Source organism: Furipterus horrens, unplaced genomic scaffold (genome assembly GCF_987537825.1).
Source record: "Furipterus horrens unplaced genomic scaffold, mFurHor1.1.pri manual_scaffold_9, whole genome shotgun sequence".
Classification (NCBI taxonomy): Eukaryota; Metazoa; Chordata; class Mammalia; order Chiroptera; family Furipteridae; genus Furipterus; species Furipterus horrens.
The window spans coordinates 24,077,903-24,096,949 of record NW_028327179.1 but is presented as its reverse complement, the minus strand read 5'-3'; the positions used below and the strand labels follow the sequence as shown (position 1 = coordinate 24,096,949).

General features: G+C 39.7%; 1 protein-coding gene across 1 annotated transcript in view; it reads right to left on the bottom strand.

The window, feature by feature from the left end:
• Positions 1–19,047, bottom strand: part of THSD7A (thrombospondin type 1 domain containing 7A) — a 268,582-nt gene that overhangs the window by 128,327 nt on the left and 121,208 nt on the right. The window contains exons 6-7 of the mRNA XM_090286859.1: positions 2,924–3,079; positions 1,333–1,545 (exon numbers count right to left, since the gene is read on the bottom strand). Of these exons, the coding sequence (XP_090142985.1) occupies positions 1,333–1,545; positions 2,924–3,079 (369 nt within the window). The remainder of the gene's footprint in view (positions 1–1,332; positions 1,546–2,923; positions 3,080–19,047) is intronic.

The window sequence follows — 19,047 nt, the reverse complement described above, 5'->3', positions numbered from 1 at the left end:
GAATGCATTTCTTGTGCTTTCTTTTTCCTAGTTGCCAATCTCCTTCTGTCCTTTCCTTTTAGGGTAGAACTGGGTAAAAGCTAAAGAGGGGATATAGCATAGCTAATTATATTTACAGAGGAAAGAAAAAAGCAGAATGCACAAAATTCACTGTAAACCATCTGGAGCAGTAATCCCCTTGGTCACCTTTTAACCACAGGTGCAGGTTTGGATTTTACCTGGTGCTGTCCTGAGTGACTACCTTGGACCCTGGACAAAGAGCACACTAAAAATTTCAAAGTTGAAAGGTCAATTTCTCAGGACTGAGAGTGTCTGTCATTCTCTGAGCCAAGAGAGTAACTTTCTCGCCTGAACAGTGTCTGCCTCCCAGGAGGAAACAATTCTGCAAGCGGGAGGAAAACAGGCTGGAAGGATATTCCGCTGCCCTCAAGAGGGCGCCAGAATGTTTCCGCACGTTCTGTGAACAGCATAGACCGTCAAACCAGGGCTCCCTGGGGCATGGTGCTCGTGCTGCTGGGCGGTGTAGAGTCATGGGATTTGAGAATAAGAGGCAACCTTAGAGATGATCTGAGCCAGAGGTTTTAAACCATGTCTAGGGAAGTTATTTATTTCCTAACTGTGACCCCGCAATTCCTGAAAACAGTAGCAGCACTCTCGGAAAGAATGTAAAAATCTTAGGTCACCGTTAACAAGACAGGATAGTTCATTGAACAAAAATCAGTTGTTAAAGTCCATGGTGATTCCTGTGGTTCAGGAAAAGAACCTTGTGGAAAATCAACGTCCCAGTGGCTCTATGAAATTCCTAGAGAGGAAGCCCCTAGAGCCCAGAAGGTTGACTCAAGAACTCTAGAGTGAGATAGGCCTGCTGGATCCGGAATTCGGAAATTAAATTATATCACTAAGATGTAACATCGGGTGGGAAATAAAGGCTTCTCAAGTCAGTTCGACCAACACTTACCACTCTTCTCATCTTCTATGGGAATTTTAAAAATACCACTTAGAAAAATGTTACCTCTTCTTGTTATTTTTAAAATTGACAACTTAATACATTACTGGCCTAAGATGATTTAGTTCTTGTTCTATATTATTTGTTTTCAAATAAAAACATATCCTATGATTGTTCAAATAACTGCTCTATTGCCACCACTAGAAAGAAAGAAAGAAAAAAAGAAACAAAGAAAGAAAGATGCACTAAGGAAAGAAAAAAGCGGCAGCTTTTTTTGTGTTTGTAGATGGAACCAATTACTATGAGAGAAGATGAGATTTTAACACAAGGTAAAGCACAGGGTTAAACAGACATTTATAAAAGCAGAGTAGATACGTCTGTCTCACCATCACTGTTGATGCAGACAACTTCTTGAACTTGAGTGCCTGGACCACATTCTTTTCCATTATCTGGTTCACAGTCTCCAAGCCTCACTGCTTTCCACTCGTAGCAGGATGGCTCCTCACACGGAATGGCTTCCAGTAAGTGAGGGCAGTTCCCGGTGCCCCCAGAGCCTCCAGTGGGCTCATTGGTAATGCGCCGCTTCCTTAGTTTGAAGCCTGAATTTTCGGGGAAGGAATATATGTATCGTTACCATCCTGGGTTGGATACTGTAGAAGGCTGAATGAAACCCTGAATGAAAGCTGGATGAGTTTAGCATGTAGAGCCATATCTGCTTTAATCGCTGGTAACTCCCCAAACTCTAGCTTAATGTGAGCTCATTACCAATTATTAAATGCATAAATGAATGAATAAAGAGAATGACCCAATGAGGAACTTTTAGTGTTAGCTTACTATAGTAAAAATAAGGTGAGACATACCTGTATTTCTCTCAGGGCTGGAGTGGGGAAGGGAGAGAGGAAGATGGGGGGAGAGAGAGAGAGGGAGAGAGACAGAGAGACACACACAGAGGTCTTGCTTGACGTGGAAAGCATATAGTCATAAGATATTCAAAGAAACAATGAAATTTCAAGCTATTCAGAAATATTCATGACCAGACAGAAGTGCTGTTACTTTGAATTCTTCAACACTATATCACACAATTAAATCCGAAAAGAAACTTCTGATAAGTTGAATAGCCTCAGAGAAATTGTCTCTCTGAGACTTAGTTGATTTTAGATGCCCTGGAAATGTGAATTAGGGATATAAGCCATGTGGGCTCTAATGCAGAGCATTCAAAGTCCTGCTTTGTGCCTTAATAGCACCTAAGTGTTGCCTTTCCTGACAATGTACAATGAAATTAATGTCTGTTTATTGCTATGTGAACATATTAGAATCACTATGACCACTGTCCTTTAAAACAAAATAGGAAAAGGATTTTAACTTCTAGATCATGTTAAAACTACCCCACAATGCCTACCACATAATAAACCATTGAATTTAATCTACTCTCCTTAGATATGTATATCATTTGCATCATAAAAGCCATAGCATTTTGTTCTTATTTTTACCTTCAGAGTAATGAGTTCTGTTTATTACGCACTAGCTATGGGTCAGGCCAGGCACTGAATTTGTTTATTATCTCATCGAATATTTACAGAACACTTGGGTAGCAGATATTACTACATCTCCCTTACAGATAAAGGGACAAAGAATTAGATAAGTTAATCAACTTATCTAAAGAATGTGGGACTGAGTAGGTTTTCCAATCCAGATCAGTTTCACACCATAGGTCTACTGCACTCGATTGCCATATATGTTCTCCATCTGTTATCTACATTAGCAAGTATCTGGCCTACTTTCTTCAGTTTTAATCCTCTGGTATTATCACCAGAGTAGGCTTACTCACCTTTTTAAATCAATACTCTTTAGCCATTCTGGAAAATATCACAAATAAATAATTACAAGTAACACAGAGTGGCATTTTTAAATAATTGATGGTTTGACTCCATTGATGGGCGTTTTAAGCTTTCATGAAGTCATATTAATATTACATACCTTTTTTGCCTTGCTGGTCATTACAGTTTTCATAAGTACAAGGTCCCCATGCTGACCAAGTTGAAACCTCACATTCGATTGGACAGGGAATGTGGCACAGCTGTGTGGCATTAGGAACAGGACCAGTGCATAATTTCAAATCCACTGGTTTTGAGGCTGTTTGGAGAAAAACATAGAGATCCCTTAAGAATTAAACAAACTGTTATGGTCAACAATCTGACTGTTCTTCATGTACGCATACGAAAAGTGCTTAAGGAGTGTCACCAAGACATTCTTCCAATGTCTGTCGGTGACGCACTGAGAATAAAAGGAGAAGGAGTGGGGGAAGCAGCAGGATGGTGTGATCAGAGGGAACTGGACTTGAGGTCTTGCAGATTGATCACCAGCTTTACTACTAATCAGTCACACAACTAATAAGGCTGAGTCTAACTCTCCTAGGCAGTAACATAATCCTGAAGGTCAGTTTTATCTCTAAAATTCTGCAGTTAGATGCTAAGAAAGTAGTATCTACTTTAGAGGACTGAACACAATAGGAAGGAGACTACAACTTTAATATATAGAGAAAAATACATATTGTGGCTTCTGGTGGAGCAGCCTCCCTTTTCTTCCTGTTCCAGAGCAATAACTGGTGAATGTGTTGGAGAAAGAGCTCATGTCACCGAATGGGGCATCTCTCTCTCCCTCCAGCTGCACGACTCACCAGATACTTCCCTGAACTTTTACAGAAAACATCAGCTGCATATGTGATTCAAATCTCAGAATTGTTAAGGAGACATTTATAATCATCCATGTCTGTTCATAAGTTGATCAATAAACTGTGGATAGATATTGCTTGCCCTTGCTTCTCCTATTTTGATGTGTGCAGTTTGGCTATTATGTACAGCACATGCATTTGACAGTTAATGTAAACTAGTGAGAAAGATATTTGAAGCTATCTGTATAGCAGAAAAGAATCAAGTTTAGCTGTATATTGTGTACTGTATAGATATAGTTACTTTTGTTGTAAAAAGTTTTTTAGAAGTAAATGTCTGGGCACACATTTCCTAAAATAAAAGCTAGTCCTGTTTCTGATGATAATTTGGAATGCCCATACCTGCAGCACTAAGGACTGACATAAGAGAGGTCTCAAATAATTCTCATTTCCTTTATATAAAGAACTATCAAATCCTGACTGCAAGGGATTGCATCTAAAAGCTCAGAGAGAAATTAAAATAGTTGAGGCTATATTGTCCTAACTTTTAAATAAAAGTGCTAAATGTATCTCTTGTAGTTTAAACTCTGTGGCACACTGCAGGTACTTGTGCATCCCTCAACTGTCTGCATACTCACACACGCACACACACACACACACACACACACACACACACTTATTGGTGCTACTAAAAGGTTCTTACATTAACTCCTCTTTCTGCCACTATTTTCCAGTTCTGAAAAAATTTCTATAGATATTAATTTTTTCTTTTTCCTCCTAGGCGCACTTATTTCCCTCCTCTCCTACTCACCATCCTCCAAACACACTTCAGTGAAAATCAGTGACTCGGCACCCCTAATTTGCTTAGTGTGGAGAACCACAAGCATTCTTAAGTTTATCAGAATTGTTGCCAATGTACGTCATCATAACATCCGCCCAAGCCAAAAATGATTGATTTTATTGCTATCCAGCAGTGTAAGTACTTGGCACGCTACTGACAGAAAATACAGAAATAAATGCCTCACTTTTCTGAACACGAAACATAGTTTGATATCAATAATTCACAGTTCACCAAAAATTAGAGTCTTATGATGGTTAATTTTATGTGTTAACTTGACTGGTCTACAGGATGCCCAAAAAGCCTGGTAAAACATTGTTTCTGGGTGTGTCTATGAGGGTGCATTTGAATCTATTGACTAAAAAAGATCACTGTCACCAATGTGGGCCAGCACTGTCCTATCCATTGAGAGACTAAATAGAACAAAAAGGCAGAGGAAGGGTGACTTCTCTCTGTCTCTTCTTGAGCTGGGGTATCCACATCCTCCTGCCCTCAGACATCAGAGTTCCTGGGCCTAGGGAACTGGGAATTATACTAATGGCCCCACTCCCATAATCATGTGAGCTAATTCCTAATCTCCTCTTATATGTCTATAGATCCTATTCGTTCTGTTTCTCTACAGAACCTTGACCAATAATATAAGTCTATAGCTGGTTTGGCTCAGTGGATTGAGCGTCGGCCTGCGAGCTAAGTGTCGCTGGTTCGATCTTCCAGTCAGGGCACATCAGAGAAGGAAAACTCTGACTCCAAAAAACCTCCGCTGCCTTGCGGCATACCTCTTCAGGGGAAAGGCTAAGGGAGTAAACCTCGACAGAAAATCCGGAGCCGGAGTCCCTAAGGCGGTTTGACGTTGTAGTCAACACCGGCAACTCCTGCGGCGCACCTGAAGCCAAGCTGTATTGACTCCGTCTTTCCCTTGGACCCTTCAGCTGCGAAGAGAGGGGGGGTCTGCTGCATGGGCAACAGCAGACCCTCCATATCACCCTGCCCAGGCTCTGTAGCTTCAGCTTCACTGGAGAGGACACTCCAGCGTCATCACAAGATGTCGATTCAACACGGGAGGAGACAGATACCGTGTCACTCCCGAGTCGGACTGCACAGCCATTCTCAGCGGTGCAGATAGACTCTTAAGAAGCTACACCATCGTCTCTCGAGATGGACGGCTGCCGAACTATAGTGTGCAAAGAACTGCTAGAACTGCAAATTAACATAAGTGATTCCTTCACTTGTGAAATCTAGTAGACTATCGTTTAAATTAGAATTGTGGGTATAGTTACCTGAAAAGTCTCCATTTTTTCAATTGACTAAAAGTAATTTTAAACCTTACAGTGTTTTGAAAGTCATGATTACTACAAAGGGGAGTCTACTGTGCTCACAACTGTGAGAACTACTAGAGCATGAAAAAAATTACTTTATGAATAAGGTTGAAAACAAGGTTTTGCCAAGGAAACCGGTTAAATCATTGTATTTCTAATTCCTGGGCATTTTCATCATAAACCTAATGTTAGCTTTCAGTGTATTTTGAATGAACAAAATAGAATAATCAGTCATAGAAATCTTCTTGTGCCATTAAGAGAGAAATGCGTTGAATAAAAGCTTGAGGAAGTATTGCTTAAAGCAAAATACTCTTAAGATCTTTTCAGAGTCACACTAAGTCAACTCTGAGAAAAAACAGTTCTTGAAAATAACTTCAATTTTACAGATGTCTTTCTAGAGTATATATAGTTATTTCATTAATCAAAGAAACACAGGGAGAGAGTACATATCTCCTTGTGTATTATTCTATTCCTTTGGTCATTTTCATTTTAAGTTTTTATTGTAAGTAGAGTTTATATCGGTTCATGTAAATCACAGATACTAGCTGAGCTCTTCAAAAACTGTAAGTCAATTACATTTTTGCAATTGCCTAAGGGTTATTTGGAATAAGTGTGATTCAGCAAATGAGGTAAAAGACAGACCCTGAGACTTTGGGCCAAAATGGAGGCGTAGACAAACACGCTGCTTCTCCCTCCACAACTAAGAAGGAATACAACTACCTCAAAACTAGAAACAACCAGAAGTTCCAGAAAATCAAACTACATGGAAATCCAGCAAACAAAGATATAAAGAAGAAATGCTCATCTGGATGGGTAGGACGGGCGGAGAGGACGTGGTATGGTGGTGGCAGCAGCGGTGGGAAGGACACCTGGGGAGCGTTCCCAGCTCCTCACCAGACCTCATGGCTCAGGTTCCCAGCACCAGGGAAAATCAAGTCTCATTGCTTCTGACTGTGCAGACCAATGGGGGTTGGGGCGTAGGCAGAAACTGCAGGTCTCAGCAGAATCCACTTGCCCCCTTTAGGGCCCCCATGGTCCTAGAACATCCGCAGACCCACCCACTCTGTGAACGATGGCCAGGGCAGCAGCTAAAGAGGCGCCAGTCTGGTGAAAAAGTGGAAGAGGTGCCTGGAAAAGGGGCAAGTGCTGGGTAGGCAGCACTTTTCCCTCTCAGACTCCCTCACATACAGAGTCACAACATGGTGAAACAGGTCGCAGTGCACTGATGAATCCCTAAGGCTCCACCCCTTACAACATAACAAGAGCGACAGCTCTACCTGGGATGCAAAGGCAAACAAACACAGGAGTCTGTCAGAATGAGGAGACAGAGAAGTATGGCCCCAAAGGGGAAATGGATCAAAGTTCCAGTGGAAAAACTAAGCGATGAGGAGACAGCCAACCTCACAGATGAGAAGATAGACAACCTAACAGACACAGAATTCAAAACACTAGTGATAAAGATGCTCACAGGCTTGACAGATATGCTTGAGTATGGCAAATGCATAAGAGAAGAAGTGAAGGCTATGCTAAGTGAAACGAAGGAAAATCCACTCAAAACCAATGGTGAAGGGAAGGAAACCAGGGTTCACATCAATGATTTGGAACATAAGGAAGAAAAACACAGTTGACCTGTGCAGAATGAGGAAGCAAGAATTGAAAAAAATGAGGAAAACTTCCCAATTTTTTAGAAGGAGATGAACATACAGGTCCAGGAAGCACAGAGCGTCCCTGGAGAGCTAGATCCAGAGAGGACCACACCAAGATGCATCATGATTGAGATGCCAAAGGTGAAAGATAAAGACAGAGTCCTGGGGGCAGCAAGAGGGAGGCAGAGAGTTGCCTACAGGGGTGTGCCTATAGGACTATCAGCTGATTTCTCAGATGACACTTTGCAGGTAGGAAGGGACTGGCAAGCAGTTATTCAATGTGATGAAAGGCAACCTGCAACCAGAATTACTCTATCCAGGAAAGCTATAATTTGGAATGGAAGGGCAGATGAAGTGCTTCCCAGACAAGGTAAAGCTAAAGGAGTTCATCATCACCAAGCCATTATTGTATGAAATGTCAAAGGGACTTACTTAAGAAAAAGAAGATCAAAACTATGAACACTAAAATGACAACAAATTCACAACTATCAACAACTAAATCTAAAAAATAAAAACAAAATCCAACTAAGCAAACCAGAATAGAAACAGAATCATAGGTATGGGGATCATTTGGAGGGTTATCAGCTGGGAGAAGGGAGGGGGAGAAATGGGGATATGGTGCAGGAATTAAGAAGCGTAATTGATTGGTATGAAATAGACAGGGGGAAGTTAAGAATAATATAGGAAAGGATGCAGCCAAGGAACTTACATGCACGACCCATGGACATGAATTAAGGGGGGTGGGATAGCTGAAGGGAAGTGGGGGTACTGGGCAGAGGGGAGCAAAGGGGAAAAAATTGAAACTACTGTTAACAACATAATAAAATATACCTAAAAAAAGAAAAAGACAGACCCTGGAGAACTTACTGTGTTCCAGTTTAATTTGTGGGATATAATTCCCATAGTTCTGTATTACATACTGTAGTGCTTATTCTTCATCACATATTCTCAGAAACTGAGATGTGAATTTTTTGGAATGGCCCACTCAGTATAATTGTACTACCTAGGAAATTATTCATGTAGTACCAGCTCCAAAGAAATCTATGTTAGATTTTTAAAAAGTCTTATTGTTGACCTCTTAAAAATAAAGGAGAAATTTTATTGTTCTCATATGACTTCCAGGATATTCAATTGTATTTACTTTGTATGCTTCACGAGGTTACAAAAGAGCGTATGAACTTTTCCAGAGTTAACCAAAGAAATAAAAAATGAGACTGGGGCATTGTTGTGAGTCTACAATATTTTTGTATTTTTATGTTTGAAGCATTACAAATGGAAAAAAATCATTATATGAAGCAATCTTAAGACTTTTGTTTATAGCAATGTGGCTGAGGAGGTACTCTGAAAGTGTATCTAAACTGCTAAGAACAGTTTATCTATTATTTAAAAAAACTGAATTTTGTTTTGATGTAATTGTAGATTCACATGAAATTGTAACTTCACAAGGATTCTATATACCCTTTATGCAATTTCTCCCAATGGTAAGATCTTAAAAAACTATAGCACAATATCATAACCACAATATTGACATTGGTAAAGTCTAGCTTGCCTACCTTCTTCTCTCCAAAGTTCAGTCATCTTATGGCTTATTTACTATAATATATAATGTCCAGGAGTTTTGTTTTTGTTTTTCAGGCAGGAGAATTAGGAAAAATTACATCGCTACTATTTTCCTGAAAGCAAAAGTCATTATATTATTTTAAAAATGAAACCTTTTAATTATATAACTGGAATCATAGGAAAGGAAAATCCTAAGGCTTCCCCAAATCCACGGCATAAACTCGGTGTGGCAGTAGAGGCTCCCTCTTCCTAGGGGTAGGGCACAGCTTTCTGTTTTCACCGCCTGGGGGGGAGAACCGCATAGCCAGGATTCTTTAACTATCAGGCGCAAAGGAAGCCATTCTTCAGACAGAAAGTGAGAATTTAATTATGAAAAACCATTTGATCTCTGGTTACCCTTCACCAACCTACATATTATGTAGTCTTGTATTTTATTTCTCATTTAGTATTCATTTCGGTCTGGACCTTAACATTTTAAAGTAATCCCTTTATGCAAATAAGATAAGGAGATATAATTTCTGAACCAAGGGAAAGTGCAATGACAACAAAACTGTTGCAATAAATTCAAGGGAAGGGAAGAAAGGAGAGACAAAGAAACGGAAAGAGTGGAACAAAAAGAATAAAATAAGATGGAAGAAATGAATACAAAAGACTAACTTCAACCACTAAAAGCCAGAGACATTTTAAATCCACTAGTTTGTCAACCATTTAAAAGTTTGACAATACCAAATACTGGTGAAAAGGTGAGGCAGCCAGAACAGTTAAACACTACTGGTTGAAATCTAAGTTATTTTAAACATTTTGGGAAAAAAATTGGAATTATCTAGTATGGTTGAAGACATGCAAATCCTAGGTCTATGCTCTGGAAAAACTATCACACGTTGACAATGAAATATTGTTTATAATTAAAAATATCTAGAATTAACTCGTGACCAAAAAAAAGGGAATGAATATTAAACTATGGATGTCAATACTATGTAACCCCATACAGGAGTGGAAATCAATGAACTTGAGCACAATCATCAAGATGGCAAAACCCACAGATATTGAAGAAAGCCAGAGAAGAATATATACTAAAGTATATCATTCATATAAGGTTTAACAGAAACAAGCAATGTCATTATTTTTGGAATAAATACATGGGTCTAGGAAAGAGGAGAGCAGCCATGATTGTCTGGGACCTGGCCTGATACTGTCAGTGAGGCCCAGGTGTTTTGAAACTGGCCTGGAACTCAGACCTGGGCCGTGGCTTTCTCCTGTTGGACGTAAACAATTTCATAGAGCATGCCATCAGACAAGGTCATTCTGTGCTGGAATGGAGTGAGACAGACAATAGGACTACTTCATAACCTAAGTGAAAACACGGTAAACTGTGAGGAACGTGAAAATTTTCCAACCGTCCTCTCTCCCAGCTAACATGGATGAGTTCTGCTTCTTCTCCAACTACAGCTTTCGTCTCTGTGTACTCTCTGTCCTCCTTCCAAACGAGGTTTACTGAGACACATGGTCATCAGATTATCCTTGCTTCTTTAGAGCAATGCATACTTATTTGAATCTTCTTAAAAGAAGTTACCCTGAAGTCCAAGTCCTATAATAAGTTTTTTCTGATGCTGCTACTGAGGCACCCACAGGTGCCTGTGCACCACCCTTCCCTGCAGTGAGGCGTGAACCCAACTAGTGCAACTACTGTTGTTTTTCTGCTGGTCTCTGGCCAAATGGGAGGAACAAGTCAATTATATAAAGAAAAGCAAATGTTAAACGTAAAATTTAGAATAGGAATTCCATTGTGGACGGAGTGGGATGTGATTTATTTACTAACAAGTGCTTATTTACTATGCCGGGGAATGTTATGGTGTTCTAAGTACTTAACAAGTATGAATTCCTCTAATTCTCACAAACCCCTTGGGGTATGTATTCAATTATCCCCAAATGTAAAAGCTAAGTATGGAGAGGTTAATAACTTTCCCCAAATAACACAACTAGGAAATTAAGTATTTTGGTTTCCATTCAGGCAGTCTGGCTCCATAATCCTCAGGTATACCTCAAACTACTACTCCTTGTGATCTTGCATGGATATGTAAGGGGATTTAAATGATATGTAATGTCTATGTAACAGTTACACACAATTTCAAATACATCTGATATAGGTAAGAATAAATTAAAATATAATTAATGGGAATTATTAATATAGTGTGTCACATTACATAATAACATAATGAGGCTATCAAGATAATCCAACGTCAACCTTACTGGCCTGTCAATGAAAATTATTCTGACCTTTGTGTTCCAGTTGAAAATGGAAACTAAATTTTCTTTCTACCAGATATCAAGTTTAAAGATGGGAAAACTGAAGCACAGAGAAATCAAGTAACTCGCCCCAGATCACACAGCTGATCAGTGGCAGACACCATGCTGTTACCCACTCTACTATATTTGACAATCTGTAAAAGCCATGTTCTTCCCTCATGCCTTACCCAAACCCCCTGAAGTCCATAATATGGAATACAATGGTTGGCTTGACTAAGACCTAATACGTTTAAAAAAAAATGAGTTTGATTATTGTTGTGTGTGTTGGTGGGGAGGGAGGTGGTGACAGGTGGAATTGGAAGTGACACTTATCTGGAAAATAAATTCTCAGCATTTTAATAAGAAACAGCTTAGAGTCTCATCCATTTTTTAATATTAAATTTGTAAACTAAATAATTTTTGTTCTAGTGTCTAAAAAATAGATCACATATGCATTTTAACTCTTTTCATATGAAAAAAAGCATATCTAGATTTTCTTAATTGTTTAAACTGGGATCTCACACTCAGCCTACTTCAGACCTATTTGTAAAATGATATGCCTTTTCTGCACTCATGCAAAAAACACACTAGGGTCCAAAGGTTGAGAAAAATGCTATAAGTTTAATAATTCATGAGTCCATTTAGCAAAACAGCCAAGCATTTTAGGCACTCAAAACCTCCTGACATTGTATCTATTTTCCATTGTCTTACCTGAAAATCTACCTTTTTCTTGAAATAGTGTATATATATATATTTTTTCATTAAACAAGCTTACTTGATTACTAACTCAATTACAATAAAATTCTCTTGGATTTAAATCTTACTTTCTGTATAGGTATTGATCAAGTGTTATCATTAAGCATAAGGGGCCTAATAACAAAGAGATTCCAAAGACCCAAAATAAAATCAGCTAAAAATGCTTTACTTTGCTATTCCATTGTTCACTCAGTTAAGATAAACATTAAATGCCTACTCTATTTAAAGTCCTGCTCCTATAGTAGGTATTAGATGCCAAAGAGGTCCATGGTACCAATGACAATGGTGAGTTTTTGTCTGTTTGCTTTTCCTTAATTACTGCAAGTGTGTAGCAGCATTTAAGGTATATTGAACCAAAGCTGTTTTAATTCTAGGGCTTTATTTGATGGTTTACACAACACCCACTTACATGTCAGCTAGGGGCCCTATACATTCATTCCCAAGAAATGATATCAATCAATGAAAGGAAACCTTTATTTTGAAAATTAATTAAAGTCTACATGTATCAGTAATTACTGGTAGTTTTTTGAAGATATTCTTGTGCTCAAATTTATTCACAGAAATTTCTTTTGTCTTTTTCAGGCTCTTATATTTAATGGGGACAGAACACCCACCACGTTCTTTCTAATAATACAGGGTATTGTTTGGAAGATAATACACTTATTCTTTAATCAATTTTGTGACCATATTTAAAACAATGATTGAGAATTATCTGTCAGTATTTAATGTGCTTCAAAACTCACTGCCAGTCCTTTCTGGATATGATAAAGTCATTACTGAGCTATTGCTTTTGATTAATCTTTCCTTCTTTCAACTCAAGACATGATATAGTTTATTTACGGAGCAAACACACACAGTCCTTGAGTTCATTTTCCACATCATAATTAATGTCTTTAGTATCCAGCAGACTTATCCCTGCTTCCGGGCAGTTCATGAATTGCTAGCCCTGCCAGTCACCCCCAGGCCATCCTTGATCAGAGCCTGCTTCCTTCCTCTCTGCTTGTGGCCTGGATAACCTCCTGCACTGTGGTGAAGTCAGAAATCAAAACACTTGACTGAGGTCACAAACCAGTTTTTAATTTTTTTTTTTCTTACATGAGCCTAGTTCAGAGCTAAGCTGTTTGAGTGGTCCCTGTGTTTGAAACTGTGGTACTTTTACACAGGTCTCGTGATTTTTCTGTTTATTCTTTTGGAGTTACAGGTGCTGTAGGTTTGCTCTCCTTTGGTTTATAGTCAAGTGGAAATGATACTGGATACATTTCATAAATTCTGATCAAGTGCTTCCCAAATATTCCTTTAGGTACAGATTAAATCTGGAAGAGAGTAGTCCTTTTCTTTGATGCTCAGCTATATATTTGAATATTCTAGTTTTAATTTCTTAGTTATGGGTGTTCAGGAGACTGATGTGGGGAAGGAACTAGAACATGAATACTAACACTAACACTCTTGTAAACGATACAGACTTCCAAGAAAGTCATCTTCTCTTTGTAAAGAACTCAGCCCCCTGTGCAGCTGGTCTTCTGTCTGAACACTGTCTGTTCTCAGAGTCAGGAGGTACCCAGTGATGCGCTCTGTCTTCAGCCTTTACCCTGCTGAGTTTGGGTGCCAGGGGGAGTCCTGTCAAGGATCCCTTCCTACTTTGTTCAGAAATTCTACCCAATTTCACAGGGGTTGTTCCTTTGCCTCAGCGCCCCCTTCCCTTCATTCTTGTATCAATATTGTTTTAGCAAATAGAAACTCTTCTCAGGGTCTAGCCTCTGGATGGGCTCCCTTCTTGTTTTCAGAACTGATGTGGCTTCTCAGCTTGTATATTCTATTGGTCGTTTTAGGGAATTACACAGAGAGGTCCATATGCCTATGCTCACAATGCCATATTGCCTTGCAAACAACAATCCCCGCATCTTGACGTGAATAAAACTGAACTGTGCTATCCTTTTAAGTATTCATAGGAACAAACATGTCAAATAATTTCTCTTGCTGACCCTGATTCATAGAAGGCAAGAACCTTTAAAAATGTGGGATTTCAAAATATCCATCTTTGTTGTAATGCCAATCATTTTTAGGATTTCAATTTCACAAGCTGTATCGAGCTTTATGAGGATATCACTCTCCTGCCACAGGGATGTCCCATCTGTTGCAGCACTGCAAATGTGGAGGTTTTCTTTTTCTATTTCTTTTTTTTTTTAAAGAGGACATGTTGTAGAATAGTCTGCGTAAAACACACACAGAAGCCTTCTAGCATCATGCCATTACTGACTCAAATTCACATTTACTTTGTCCCTAACTAGAAAAATGGCATTAATAGATATTATAAATTAAAATAAGCAGTCTGGAACTTATATGTTTTCCACAACATAATGACAGAGAAACTTACTCCAAATATAATTATGATGATGACTAAGTATACTAGTCGGCTAGTGCTACCAAAAGAAAGTAACAGATTGGGTGGCTTGAACAACAGAAATATATTTTCTCACAGTTCTGGAGGCTGAAAGTCTAAGATCAAGGTGACAGCAGGGTTGGTTTCTCTAGGGTCTTTCTGGCTGCCTTCTCATTGTGTCCTTACAAGGCCTTTTCTCTGTTCTGGCGCATCTATAGTGTCTCATTCTTTTCTTATAAAGAAACCACTCATATTGGATTAGGGCCTCATCCTTATGACCTCATTTAACCTCCATTAGCTTTTTAAAGGCTCTATCTCCAAAACAAGTCATATTGAGGATTAGGGCTTCAACATACGAATTGGGGTCGGGGAGGAGAGGAGGCACAACTCAGTCCACAACGCCAAGCTTGATGGAATACTGAAGAAAGTACTAATTTGTGAATAATGACTTAAGTGCAGTCTGGTGTGTGACCATAGTCACTGGCTTATTTTATCAACTTTTCCCTGTTTATCTTCTGCAAGAATAAAATCTAAGCTAAGCTTGCACTCACTCAAGCTTTTCCACAGCATACTGCTGCCATTATCACGGTCTGACCACAGTTTATTTAAAAGCAAGCAGAGGTAAATATCTCTAGTATAAGAGTCTCTTTTTTTCCCTAAAATTTTCCATTCTTTTCTCAAAATCTCCACTGATAGAACTCTAAGAGTAGAGTCTCTTTTCCTGATCATTGCATAAACAGAGGATGAACTTATCAAAAGGCTTGGAGAAGTTTTATGGTTTTTTCCTTCTACTGTCTTGGAGTTAAAAAAAATAAAATGCAACCTGGAACACTGAGGCAAAGGGCCAAAAGCATGATTTGTGGGTAGCTTTGAACTGTAACCCCAAAACTACTTGTCAAGTACAAAAAAGCTGTTGTGATAATGAGTTTCTTGGTTTCAGGCCCACTTGGATTTTCTGGCTCACCAACTTGTTTTTACCTAACTTGGATCCAATTCTTGTTTTAGTTAATGGTCTCTATTTGATCCTTTATAACTATTTCTACATTTCCCTTACACTTTGTCAGGATTGGGTGAACTTGTTCAATATTTATTTTATTAATTCACTCTACAAATGTTTATTGAGCATCTGCTATGTACAAGACACACACTGGTACACACAAGGTGCTTAGGATTCAGTAGAGAACAAAATAGATAAAGATGCCTGCTTTACTGCAGTTTCCACTGAAGCAGTGAGGAAATAGAAAAATTAACGAGAAGCTTTTTGAACTACTAAATGGCAGAGTATAGTATGCAGGCTAAAATAATATTAATACTTTTCCTCCCACCTTCTAAGCCCTTCTGGCTAAGCTAATTATCAAACTAATAGAGACAGATTAACAGGAGATCATCAAAATTTTAACACATGGGCATGGGGAGTTTACAGAAGCATGAAAATTCTTAAGGCAGTGAGGCAACATTGGGTATATGTCATTTTTGGACAAAGGAGAAAGATGAGTAATGGGGCATTAGGTTTCGGAAGTGAGAATGGGAGATTTACAGGTACCTGAGGAAGAGTGGAACACACAAAGCAGGAAAATCCTTGCTAGGCAACTCAAAAACCATGAGACACACTAGGTATCTAGCTAACAAATACCTGCCTAAAGCCCACTTGTTTATGAAACAGTATTCCCTCATTATCGCAGGTATTATGTTCTAGACCTCCCCCTGCAAGAGGTGAAAATTCGCAAAGTAGGAACCTTGCATTTATTTCAGTATTTATATATATAAGGCTTTATAAACCCTTCCCACACACTTATAAGTCATTCCCAGTCCTTATTAACCTTTCCCACTCCCTTACTAACCTTTTCCACACTTTCATAAACACTACTTATGTTCTTAAACATACTCTACACTCTTAAACCTACGTAACTTTAACAACATACGTATACAGTACCGCAAAATTCCGTGATATAGAGAAAAATCTGCAATAAATAATTAAATATAATATTTTTAAAAATCCCGCGATACAGTGAGGCCGCAATAAGTGAACCGTGATATAGAGAGGGACTACTGTACTTAGTTCAAATCAGGCTAAGGCAAACATCCTAAAATCTCCTTCCTGAAGTAGGTGTCTCTGTCTGAATCTCTTGGACAAGAAAGGGTAGGGGGAGGTCAGAAGCTCTTTTCTGAGTCTTTTGTTTCTTAATAAATAACTTAAAAATCAAGATTTTAAAAGGGCAGCCTCACAGTGGCATAATTTTGGTCGCTTCATTAGTATAAGGCAAAGTGTTATGAAAAAAAAGAGGAAGAAGAAGAAGAGGAAGAAGAAGAAGGGGGAAGGCTCTGGATTTTATGTGGGAGAGGTGGGTCAGGATTTCAAATAGGGTGGTCACATCTAGTGTCTTCAAAAAAGAGACATTTGAGACAAGACTAGAAGGAGGGATGGAGTTAGCCAAGCACATGTCTGGGTGAGAAGCATTCCAGGCAGAACGTGTGTTCCAGGAACTGCAAAGGAGGCCTCAGTGATTGGACTGAAAGGATGGGAGGCAGAGGAGTTGGAGATGGGGTCATGGACATGAAGGGCAGGACAGGGAGGCTGGTCTGGAGGGGACTGCAGCATGCACAGATCAGGGCTCTGAGCAGACGAGGGACACAGCTGGACTTAGATTTTAAATGACTGCTCTGCTGCTCCTGGAAAATTGACTGTGGCGGAATAAGAAACACAAAGATAGTTGTCAGGAGGCTATTCCAATAATTCAGACAAGAGGCTGTGGTTCAGACCAGGAGGTGAGAGTGGAGGTGAAGTGGTCAGGTAGATATGGGAGGAAGAGCCAGAAGAATTTCCTGAGGAACTGGTTGTGGGAGTAAAAGAGAGAGGAAACAAGAATGACCCTGGAGATTTGAGGCAGGAGAGAAAGATGTTAGAGAAAACTCATGACAAGTGGATGAAGAAGTAGGAGTGGACATTATAAGCTGCTAGGACCTCCCACCAAAGCTCCCACCTCCACTCATCAAAGGGAAACAGTTATGGCACAAAACTCTTGGGGTGTTCACAAAAGTCAACAACAAGACCTGGCTAAGACCAGATCAGTCCAAGAGGGAGGAACAACTGACCAAAGAACAACTCCAAAGCTCATTATACCATCATTACAATGAAAACTGACACTACAAGTAGAGGGTCCCCCACCCCAGGGGGACCAATGCCATGACATTTCTGGAATGAACCATATTAGGAACAAGACCCTCTCCCGCAGAGTCAGAACTTGGCACCACAAAGTTCAGGAACCATCTACTCCCCCACCCACTGGAAACACATAAAATCCCCCAAAACTACTGACCATGGCAGGTACCTCACTCATGACTGTCCCACTCAGAAGTGTACTTCTGCTTCTGTCCCAGCAGCACCTGGGAGACCTGCAACCAGGGGGAAGTGGGGAAGCAGCAGCTCGAGCACCAATCCCGTTTCCAGGAACTCCTGTTCTAGCCAACTCTGTCTCTGTCTGAACACAACTTGCTCTCTCACTCAGAATCATTCTTGAATTCTTTCCGGGGCAAGTCAAGAGCCTAGACATCCTGACCATGAGGGGCAGGGCCGGCGCCCAGCATGGAACCTGTCCGGTGACATATTTTGGTCCAAGCAACTGATCTCTAGCCATTGGTTATCATTGCATCACTTCTCCTTGTTCTAGACCATTAGCCTGGGTCTAGAACAAGGAGATCAGGGTCATGTGTTCTAGGCAGCATTCCAACAGATAGAAATCCCTCAATTCCTCTTCCCAGTACTTCCATTCCTGCCCTGCTCTCTTTCACCTCCAATTAACCCGCCCACTCCTGCAGCTGGTCTGGATGAACCTGCTCAGTTTGACATGTAAACAATAGCCTTTCCAACACGCCTAGGTTCCTTCTTTAATAGCCTTTATCACAAGGGTCATGTTCATCTCATTCATGGTAAATACATGCAACCTATGTTAAGCTCCTTGAAAAAACAGCACTGAAGTTTCTGGGATTTTTAAACTCTAGCATGTGTTCCTTAAAAACAAATCTAAAGGGTCAACCCACTCCATATCACCAGTTGGAAAATGTCATGATGTAGCACCAGAGCTTGTTGGAATGCTAGGCACTGGTTTCTGATCTTGTGGAGCAAAATCACAATTCTTGTGATCCATGCTCAACTTTACAACAGTTAGTCTTCAATTTTCAGTGCATTCAAAACCTACTGGGGGCTGGGAGTGAGAAGAGGGGTTGTTTTAAGGAAGAAGCGACTCCTGGGTTCCATGTTCAGAAATTCTGATTCACTGCATCTGGAAGGAAATCTAGGAATAAACTAGGACTTTTTAAGCTGGGATTTTAAACAAGCACTTCATCTGATTCTGATGCAAGTAATGCTCAGGATAAACTTTGAGCAACGCAGCTATGCAGGGTGGGAGCTGGAGGTAACCACAGGATGCCATAGAACTGGGGCACCAAATGCTCCCCATATGGAAAATGTCATGCCCTTTACAGAGTTTGTATGCACTCTGGTAAAGAATTGCTTGCTATCGTCTTTGGCTATAGAATATTAAGAATTATTTCTTCAGTGGTATTTGATTTTTTTCTATTGATTTATTTCTTCCTGGCTGTTTTTCGAAGTCTATGCCCATATTTCTACTTACAGGAGCATATAAGCTGAGTT